Source organism: Erythranthe guttata, chromosome 11 (assembly GCF_056151865.1).
Source record: "Erythranthe guttata isolate IM_541 chromosome 11, IM_541, whole genome shotgun sequence".
Lineage (NCBI taxonomy): Eukaryota > Viridiplantae > Streptophyta > Magnoliopsida > Lamiales > Phrymaceae > Erythranthe > Erythranthe guttata.
In genome coordinates this window covers 3,187,610-3,198,243 of record NC_142543.1, presented here as the reverse complement: position 1 = coordinate 3,198,243, position 10,634 = coordinate 3,187,610, and the positions used below count along the sequence as shown (strand labels likewise).

General features: G+C 32.7%; 1 protein-coding gene across 4 annotated transcripts; it reads right to left on the bottom strand.

Annotated features, from left to right (window-relative positions):
• Positions 1-4,068: 4,068 nt before the first annotated feature.
• RECQL3 (DEAD/DEAH box RNA helicase family protein) lies at positions 4,069-10,371 on the bottom strand. 4 transcript variants are annotated; one of them, XM_088825061.1, is made up of 19 exons: positions 10,240-10,371; positions 10,086-10,131; positions 9,852-10,011; positions 9,254-9,503; positions 9,067-9,150; positions 8,501-8,641; positions 8,335-8,369; positions 7,971-8,054; positions 7,564-7,652; positions 7,045-7,197; positions 6,857-6,957; positions 6,144-6,293; positions 5,961-6,053; positions 5,818-5,883; positions 5,600-5,733; positions 5,354-5,448; positions 5,126-5,244; positions 4,935-5,041; positions 4,069-4,683 (listed from the first exon to the last, which is right to left on the bottom strand). In XM_088825061.1, the coding sequence occupies exons 4-19, from the start codon at positions 9,254-9,256 to the stop codon at positions 4,248-4,250; spliced, it is 1,890 nt and encodes a 629-aa protein (XP_088681187.1). In that variant the 5' UTR covers positions 9,257-9,503; positions 9,852-10,011; positions 10,086-10,131; positions 10,240-10,371; the 3' UTR covers positions 4,069-4,247. The 4 variants fall into 4 exon arrangements, with proteins under 4 accessions (XP_088681187.1, XP_088681189.1, XP_088681190.1 ...); XM_088825063.1 differs by having other exon boundaries at positions 9,396-9,503; XM_088825064.1 differs by having other exon boundaries at positions 9,254-9,261; positions 9,396-9,503; positions 10,086-10,312.
• Between the last annotated feature and the right edge of the window lie 263 nt (positions 10,372-10,634).

Here is a 10,634-nt window from a genome sequence, read left to right as displayed (position 1 = left end):
GTTGATTAAAATGGTGGGGCCATTTGTCAAGGACGGCATATCAACCGAACCAAACATTATGTCCGGGAGTACAATTCATCCCATCCCTGCTAATAATGCAAACCAAAGATGCCCTAAAAGTTTTAACCTGTGTTTAATTCATCAAGGTAAAAATCCAAAAAAAAAAAAAAAAAAAAAAAACAAATCCGTTGAAAGTCAATTGAACTGGTCAAACCCTCAGTTAATTAATTCTAAACAATTAACTACTTAGAAGTTAGAACATATCTCATCAATCAATCAATCAAATGAGGTTAAGTGCATAAAATGACACCATCCGTTATATACTAATATAATATAGGCCTAAATACAGTTTGCACCCTTAAATTATAGGGGTGGTAACACTTACCCCCTTAAAGTTACAAATGTAACACTTACCCCCTCATTAATGAATTTAAAGGTATAACTTTGACTTTGAATGATGTGCCATTTTTTCTTCCCAAATTGTCCTTCTAGCCATTAAATAAATAATGAATATGTAATAATAAAAAATTCGGCAACTTTGCCAAAACTTAATTTTATTATTTCCATATTTGTAAATTTATGAATGAAAAAATTTGAATTTTAGTTTATTTTTGTTTTACCTTGTGTTCATTTGTAGCTAATAAAAAGTTAACGATTATTCGAATTTTAATTATGATTTTATAGTTTATATAGTTATTTTAATGCATATATGACTCTAATATAATCATCCCACTTTTTACTTTGAGAATCACAAAATGTATTCAAAAGTTAATAAGAAATTATAATTTAAACATCTAAATATTTAAATATTATTTTATTAAAATTTATATTTAAGTAACTAAAATAAATTTTCAAATCAATAATTATTATAAAAAAAATTGGCCATTTAAGTCTTGAAAATATTTTTTTTCTTGCAAATGTTTAACGTATTTTATATATATTTTTAAAATATTGAGATTTTTATTTATATTAGGGTCTATAGTAATTAAAATGTGGAGTTAAACATAAATCAAAACATTTTTTAATAATTATTATATTTTATAAAATTTAGTTTTTGAAATATTATTGAAAATATTTTATTATATATGCATCAATATAATAGCTAGAAGGACAATTTGGGAAGAGAAAATGCCACATCATTCAAAGTCAAAGTTTTATTATTAAATTCATTAATGAGGGGGGGTAAGTGTTACATTTGTAACTTTAAGGGGGTAAGTGTTACCACCTCTATAGTTTAAGGGTGCAAACTGTATTTAGCCCTATAATATAATATAATATAATATATATATATATATATATATATATATATATATATATATATATATATATATATATATATATATATAGAGGCGGAGCTACGTGGAGTTGTGGGTGGGCTGAAGCCCACCCTGATTTTTTATTTCTTTTCAATATTTTAATGCTAATTATGTTTAATTAGCCATTTTATACTATTTTAATCATAATCCAATTTAATTAGCCCACCCAAGAAATTTGTAATGTAGTTTAAAGAGCTCCAATAATTATATTTTGGACAATATACAATTTAATTTATATAATTTAATTAAAATATACAAATTTCTATTTCTTTTGATCTTTATTTTTGAAAAAAACTCTTAAAAAAATTCGGGGCTCTACCTCCGAACCTCCGTAAAATTTTAGCCCACCCTGTCCACAAATCCTGGCTCCGCCACTGTATATATATGTATATATATATATATATATATATATATATATATATATATATATATATATAGGTAACAGGCATAATCAAGAAAATAGGTATTGTCGGTCATATAATATCAACTTTATTTTTTCTAATTTTGTAATAATGATGATGACATGAAGAGGTATACACATGCCCCGTGACCAATGCTTCTTTCCAACTATACAAAGTTACAAACCATATATATATATATATATATATATATATATATATATATATATATATATATATATATATATATATATATATATATATATATATATATATATATATATATATATATATATATATATATATATAAATCTTTGGTAGTACAATTTCTTATTCCAATTAAATTATTTTAGGGTAAATTACGAACACCCCCGAGGTAAGTTAAAACTATGAAAAAAAACCCCTTATATTTGGGTAATTACAACCATCTCCCTCAACTATGAATATTCTTACACGTCCACTTTTATAGTTTCAAATTTAGTGGAATCTTCTTGATTATGTGGAATATTATCCAGTTTATACCCGTTTTATCCCATTCGAGCTCCACATTTTGAAACAAGATGATCATAAAATGTGTCTACCGGCTTGTAAATATCAGATTGTGGTGCACCAGAAACTGCATTTTTGCACAAAACGAGTACAAACTAGAGAACATTCCACAGAATATAAAATATTCTGTTGAATTTAACACCATAAGAATGAATGTGTAAGAAGATTCATATTTGCGGGTTGGTTGTAATTATTCTAACATGAGGGTGGTTTCATAATTTGCTGTTACCTCATGGAGGTGTTCGTAATTTACCCATTATTTTATTATTTTGTTTAGTTTTTAAGGGCTATGGGCCATGTCATGTAATTGATTACTCGTGGGCTTGTCTTCTTTGTTCGTTTCTTTATAAAATTATCTATATTATATACTTAATTTACCAATTAATTATGTCAGTTAATAATAAAAAAAAATTATGCTTTCTGCAAAGTAAAATTGTACCTTTTGGCCCTTCAATTCCCAATAGAATAATCAATTTGAGGCAAATCAGTATCAATCTTGGTAGGTGGGTATGGGGATTGCTTAAGATTCGTTTTTTGTCACATTGATGTTGAGATAGGAAAAATATTGCATGTCCATGAATAATTATATTTGTTTTCTATTTATTTTTATTTTGTAGCAATTTGATAGATGAATATTAAGTGTAAATTACAACCACCCTCTGAGGTATGATAAATTTACGAAAAAAATCCCTATTGTTTGGATAATTACATCTACCTCTCAATTATAATTTTTTCTTACACCTCCACCCTTATGGTATCAAATTCAACATAATAATGTAGATTTCGTGAAATGCGCTCTAGTTTGTACTCGTTTTCTGTAAAAATACAGTATGTGATGCACCACAATCTAATATATACAAGCCAAAAAACAAATATTATAATTAGGGGTGGTTTCGGTACGGTTGCCGAATATTTTTATCAATACCGTGTACCTACCGAATTATATGGTATGGAAAAATTCGATACCGTTACCGTACCAACAAGTGCGGTATACCGTTATTCGGTATACCGTTGCTTTCGGTACGGTATATCGGTACATGGTAACTCTACCGTTAATTTTAATTTGTTATACTTCGAAGACGATCTTTATAAAAACACAACACTTTAAACAAGAACATTGGCTATTTATATGATCATATTCAATTTTTTAAAGCTCCTTGAATATTTGTCAAACTTCAACTTCATTGATTTAGCTACACCTTGCAAAACAAGATTACTAGAGTCATGATTTTTTTCAATCTCAATTTGCAGCCGTACTATTTCAGTGAAAATCAAATGGGATGTACGCTTTTTTGTTGCACTAAGCTTCAATGTTGTCTCATAAATTTTTAAGAACTTTAATCCAACTTTTTTAAGTTTTGACCTATTTATTTTATGTAGTAATTTTAATTTTAGTTAATTACTAACCAATATAAAATAAATATATATTAATTAAATTATAAAATTCAAATTTGCGGTACGGTACGGTATTACCATGGTACGTAAAATACAATACCGCTACCGTACCGTATAATAGTGGTACGGTACCAATACCGTACCAAATGTAGTGGTTACCGAAGTTTCGGTAATTTTTCGGTATCGTTTGGTAGGCATACCGTGGTATTCGGTAGGCGGTAATTATTTTCCAGCCCTAATTATAATCATCTTGTTTCAAAATGTGGAGGTCAAATGGGATAAAACGGGTACAAAGTGATAATATTCCATATAATCTCGAAGATTCCACTAAATTTGAAACCACAAGGGTGGGCGTGTAAGAAGATTTATAGTTGAGGGGGGCGGTTGTGATTACCCAAACAGAAGAGGGGTTTTTGTAATTTGAACATACCTCAGGGGTGGTTGTAAAAAATTTACCCAAATATTAAATATACACATGATTAATGGTAAAAACACCAAAGGTAAATTCCAAACATTATTTTGAAATACTTAAAAAACCATCATAAAATACAGAATCGAAAAATGAAGTTCAACATTCAATCAAGAATAACTAGCATTTAGCTTTCTTCTCCATACCTCGACTAACTCCATCACCGGACTGTCTTTTAGAGGTCGTCGAAGACGGGTTATTATCCTCTGTTTTTCTTCGATTAACAAACTCCGAGAAAGACAGAATCGGCGGTGGTGGTGCTGCATCTTGTGAAACAGGAGAGTTGAATTCAACGGTGCCACTGGCTTTCACTTGATGGAACTGCGTGGTTATCACTGGAGAGATTGGCAGGGGAGAGACATTTGTTGCTGGTTTAACGAGCTCCGAAGACATATTAGCATTAGTGCCAAGTCTACTCGTCAGTTCATCGGGGTTCGCGGTTGACAACCACCTAACCGTACTTGCCATCTGAGATAAATAAAACGACTTCCCACTTTTTCCGTACTTCTTGTGGCATTCATTCTCCAGTTTCTCCGCAGATATCTCAGAATCAATCCTGACAATTTTCATAAAAAGTAACAAACAATTCACGAGAATAAAGAAAAGATAACAACAATCTAATAATTTAGGGCTCGTCCGGTTACTAATTGCTATAATCGAGTTAGCAAAGATAAGATATATGTAAGTTATGTTACGAACCAAACAACAAATAAAGGTATGATTATTATCGGCATATCTTCCGAACTAAACAAGGCCATAGTCAATTGAGCTTATAATGTATAAAGAATTGGGTGAAGTGAAGCATACTGTAAATTGCCGAAGCGGTGCTGGTTTTGCTTTATGGCATTTAACAACCTCTGTTTCCCCGACTGTCTTAATGTTTCAGATACGGTGTTTTTGTCCACTTTGTTGACCTGTCAACATAAAGTCAAAGGTTAGCAAGTGAAAATTCATCCTACTAAAAATCTAATCAAGCAACTAAAGATTCCAAAGTTCACCTGATTATTTGTACTCTTGTAATAGTTCTCTTCGGCACGCTGCAATGACTCCATCGTATCATGTATTCTCCGCTCTGATGATTTACTTGAATGCGCTATATGTTTTGTTATTTCGATATCTGGAGTCAAATATTAACAGGTCAACACAAAGAAATCTGCATAAACAAATTTAATACTGGTTCTTTTTTATATATTCTCTCAACACTCAGGTTCGTAATTTAGATATACCGTCAGAATCAGATATATCTTCCTCAGATCCACTTGCTTCATCATCTCGATTCCAGAATTCTGAGAATTGTTCCGCATCTTTGAAATCCGACGCACTGCATAGAAGATACACAAAAATACGAGTCAGTAAACGGGAACAGTTGAAAAATGCATAACAAAGCAATAGGTCAACAAACAAGTTATCTCCCAACACATAATAGATAATCATGTATACTAAAAAAAGGAGAAAAATCAAGAATCAGTGACCTGCTTATGCATATTCTGGACGACCAGTTTCTATGGCGTGAATTAGTAGTATTTGTAAGCTCCGCCAAATACTTTGAAACTTTATCAGGGTGTTTGCATGCATCACAAGATTTAGCGCACAACGATGATGTTACCTGCTTACGGAGAAAAAGTCAAAAGTCAACTTAAAGCTACCTAACAATCAAAGGGGCATTGACTGGCAAGAGTGGTATGTATACCTCTTCCCCAAAACTTTCAAGGATCTTCTTTCTTCGACAGTTAGACTCCTCACAGTATTCAATCATCTACATGTAAGAGAAACCAACGAGGATTAATAGAAAAGGGGCAAAAGTGTAATTCTAAAGAAATGTGCATGTTTTACCAGACGAAAGTCAGCTAGGGACTTCTTGGAGGAACCCTCCTCCAAGCTCGAAGAATGCGACTTCTTGCTTGCAGCATTGCCCAAGATGAATTCCTAAAATACGGTTATTGAAATTTACAACGCACTCACTGCAAACACTGAATTTCGATTCGATAACCAATTTCATGGCAAAACATAACCAACCATTTTTTTACGGTCGTCCACTCCGTAGTATAACAGACTTTGAGAGGGCAATTGATCTCGGCCAGCTCGACCTGACTCTTGATAGAAGGATTCCATAGACTTTGGAATATTGAAATGGCAAACAACCCTGACATCCTTCCGATCAATGCCCTGAAATTACAGTACAAATGTCTCAGGGTGGAAAATCTGCTATGTGGTCTTTGTTGGAGCCACAGAATTTGTACTTCACATACTATAACTTTTAAGAATAGTTGCATACCATCCTGCACGTAAGACCACCACCTTTAAAGCTATGCATCTAACAGATAGCTCCAGCATCAATCGCAAAACCAAAAAAACAACAAAGTTAAAAAGTATCTAGTTAATTGTGCATCATAGATACAAAGCCTGAAAAAACTGAACAGCATAAAAGTACAAATACAGTTTCGAATATTTGATTTTTTAACCGTTGAAGAAACTTGTGATGGGAATCAGCTCAATGCAATATACATCGAAATTGCTACCAATCTAAGTCAAATCTAGCACCAAATTGATTTCCTACGACGAAATCATGGTTCAGCAATTTAGTTTTAAAAAAATGTGTGCCCCGACTTGCTCTAACCTTAATCAAACCATGGCTCGAAGATAAGCAATAACATATGAGACTGTACATTGGAGAATTTTTCAAGTAAATATATATGTATTATTCTGAAGAAACAAAAAAGAAAAACAACATACCCAAAAGCTACTGTAGCCACAACTACTTGTGTTTTAGAGGAGATCCAGTCATCTAAGACAGAGCTACGCAATTTACTATTCAATCCGGCATGATACGCTGAATCGGGAAAAATGAAATTTAGCTTGGATAAAACCTTACACCAGTAATTCTTTGAAACTAATTTTTAGACAATAATTTCATTACCAGCACAAGAAATTCCATTGCTAGATAGGTGGATAGCCAGATCATCACAAGCTGTACGCTCAAGGCAGTAAACAATGGCACAAATATTTCCGTATGATTTGAGGTAATCACAGAGATCAGAATATGGATTATCCAACAGATCTTTATAGCGAACTGCATGGTGCACAGCAAACATGTCAGAATAACTTAATCCTTATTTTGCAACTGCAAATAAAAAAATTCAATCAACCACGGCTGGACCCTCAATAGAGACCAAAGTTAACCACATAGAATCACAGTTAATTATTATTTGCCCTTGCTACTTCCTCCAATGAATTATGATTTTTATCTATCAAAAGGAGTAACTCGTTGGGTTGTATGATTCTCAAAAGGTGAAACCACAAGCACTATTGTGCCCGGAACATAAACATAAAGATATATTTTTTCTCTTTAAGATAAACAAATAACATGGTAACAACATAGAAGTAATTAGGAACAGAGATATGCTTAGGTAAACCAAATAAATTATGGAAAACTCACCCTCATAGTAAATATTTGGCCGGTTAAAGGATGATTTCAAAACAAGTGGGTTTTCCAAAGACAAGGACTTTATCACATCCTCCTGAACTCTGCAGAAGTACCAAATCTAGTGAAGTTGAGCTATTACTTCTCATCAACAAAAAAAATCCAATTGATAGCAACATCAAGAAAAATAAGCGCCGGAAAAATTTAACTCATACACAAGAACTATGGTTTTCTATTTTCTCATGGACTATAACGGGAAGTAATAATCAGTGTCCGGTTATGAATAGAGAACAACTTTTCTATTTTAAATAAACTTTGAAAACCATAATGGAGAGAACATGGATTTCCCAAATTATTTAGAATCATTGAATAATTTGTCATCATAAGAACAGTAATTTATAATTAATGTTGATCATACTCACTTAGGAGCAGCTGTAGCTGTCAAAGCCAAAACTGGTATGCCAGGCAAGCGATTCCTCAGCGAAGAAAGCTTTCTGTAGCTTGGCCTATATTATTTGGACAATCCAAAATTAACTTCAAATTATATAAATAGCTAGTGTCAGAAAATACAAGTGAGCTTGTAGGAGAAGAGTCGTGTGTGTGTGTGTGTGTGTGTGTGTGTGTGTGTGTGTGTGTGTGTGTGTGTGTGTGTGTGTGTGTGTGTGTGAGAGTGTGAGTGTGTGTGTGCATGTGGGACACATGTAAGAGAACCCAAGATTGATGAGTAGATATGTTCAAGAAGGGGTTAGCTAAATAGAAGATATAAGTTGAAGTTTGAGAAGTAACCTGAAATCATGGCCCCATGTCGATACACAATGTGCCTAACAATATTCAAAAGTGCAAGTAAAATCATTTTTTGATAAATGAAAATCATATAATTATATGTGTTTACGTTAGAAACTTCTAGCAGTAATTAATCTTCTGTGCAATTAAAGGCCATGCAATTTCAAACCTCGTCAATGGCAATAAGACTTATCAATCCTTTGCCATGAATCTTTGTCAGCTTCGCCATGAACCCTGATGTCGCGATCAATTCTGGTGTCACATAGAGTAAACTCAAAGATGGCTTTCCCGATTCCAGTTTCTCATAAATCTGAACATCAATAAGTGAGCTGGATCAATATTAACTCATACAAACTTGATGAAAGGCAAACTTTCTCTACCAATTCATGATTTGATGAGCATCTAAAATCATAGCTTCCGACATCTTATTACTCAGCAAATAAAATTCCAATTATAAAGGTAAGTAACACTTCTGATAAGCATCTAGAATTCGTATTGCTTCTGATAACCGGATATAATAAAAGTCAATCAAGAATCAAGAACAGTGTCGAACACAAAAAGTGGAGGTAGAACTCAAGATTAATATTGAATTATTGCCAACAAAAGTTACATTCGGCATTTGGTTCGAAATAACCATGTCCATGAGTAATATTTTAAGTTTAAAAGTATAGAAAAACTTCTCTGCGAATTATAACCTTCATGATTCTTAGAGAAGCCCCTATGTTTAGCAAGTACCTCATTCTTGGTTTTGACAGTCTGGGTTGAAGAGAGATATTCAGCCGCAATCCCTTTTTCTTTTAAGGCCATTACTTGATTTTCCTGACAGGAGAAAGTAAACACTTCTTACTCGATGACAAAAGGAATCAATCGCCATTAAAGAATTATCGAACAATAAGAAGAAAAGAATATGATCCGTTCTTACCATTAGAGCTGTAAATATTAAAAAAAGAGAGAATCGCAGCGGTGAGCATCAGATTTTCCTGGAATTAGCAAGAGAAGAAGAATTTTGTGCAGTATAAGCTTTCAAAATTTCGTATGTATCAAAAAATATTGGTCTCGTTCACCTATCAGAGGACAAACGACAAGCACAATCCCCGGTTTTGCTAGAGCTGGAATCTGATAACAAATCGACTTTCCTCCACCAGTTGGCATCAGACAGAAACAATCTCTACCTGCATTGGAATCAACATTATTACAATTACCAAATTTCATATACGGAGCTAAAAATAATAACAATTGCTAATCACAACAGCCCTCAAAATTGGTGTGTTCGGGAGCACTTCGGAAATCAAAACTTCTTCATTTGGACTTATTTAAACAGTGCATATATATAAATTGTCAAGTGTTTAGTAAGAGTGCACTTGTTTGCAATAAAGAAAATTGAAAAGCCACAAATTTGCAATCCTCCAAACCAATTTTTAATTAGGTTGCTTTTATTTCCCCCTTAAAAATTCAATTGAAATTGATCAACATACATACATATCTATAATCAATGAAACCAAAGCAAAAATGAAAGGGACCTGATAAAACAGCTTGAATAGCCTCCAACTGCTTCCCCCGGAAATCAGAATATCCAAAATGCCATCGCAAAAGTTTGACCAAAGCTTCCTTTTTTACCACGCGCTTCTCCGCTCCGCCCAGATTTTGCAGCGGCAATTGAGATTTACTCATTTTCCACTACTGCAGAAATTCAGAAAACCTGGTTAATTGCAGATGAGTAATAGTAGATGAAGTAAATCAGCATAACCGAATACCTTTCTTTTTTCTTTTTACGTCAACAATTAATTGTTCGGCGATACGCTGTTTGAAATTCAGAGGGGGGAGAACTCGGATTTACGTAATCCAAGAAATAAAATTAACAGTGATGATCATGAAATTGGAATTGGAAACGAGTGTGTGCATGCTTACATATATATAGATACAGAAAATTTGGGCGTGGAGCGAAGCAGAAATCGAGCGAGCATTAAAACGGCAGCGTATCAATTCTTGGAGAGAAGGGAGGGAAACATATATATTTCATTTTTTAACAATTTTATCCTTTTCGCAAAATACAACAAAAACTAGTTTATATTAAGATAGTGTTTGAATAAAGTTTTGAAATTAGATTATACGCTTTTCTTCGGCTTATAAAAAGTTTTCTAGTGTTTGTCACCTTTTAATTTAGCTTCTTTTTTTTTAATAAATTATTTTAACTTATATTCTCTGCAACAACTTATGTTTTATTCTCTTTGGGTTTGGTTGTAGACTGATTTATAAGATCAATTTTTTTTAACGAAAATAAATAAAAATAATGTAAATTAATC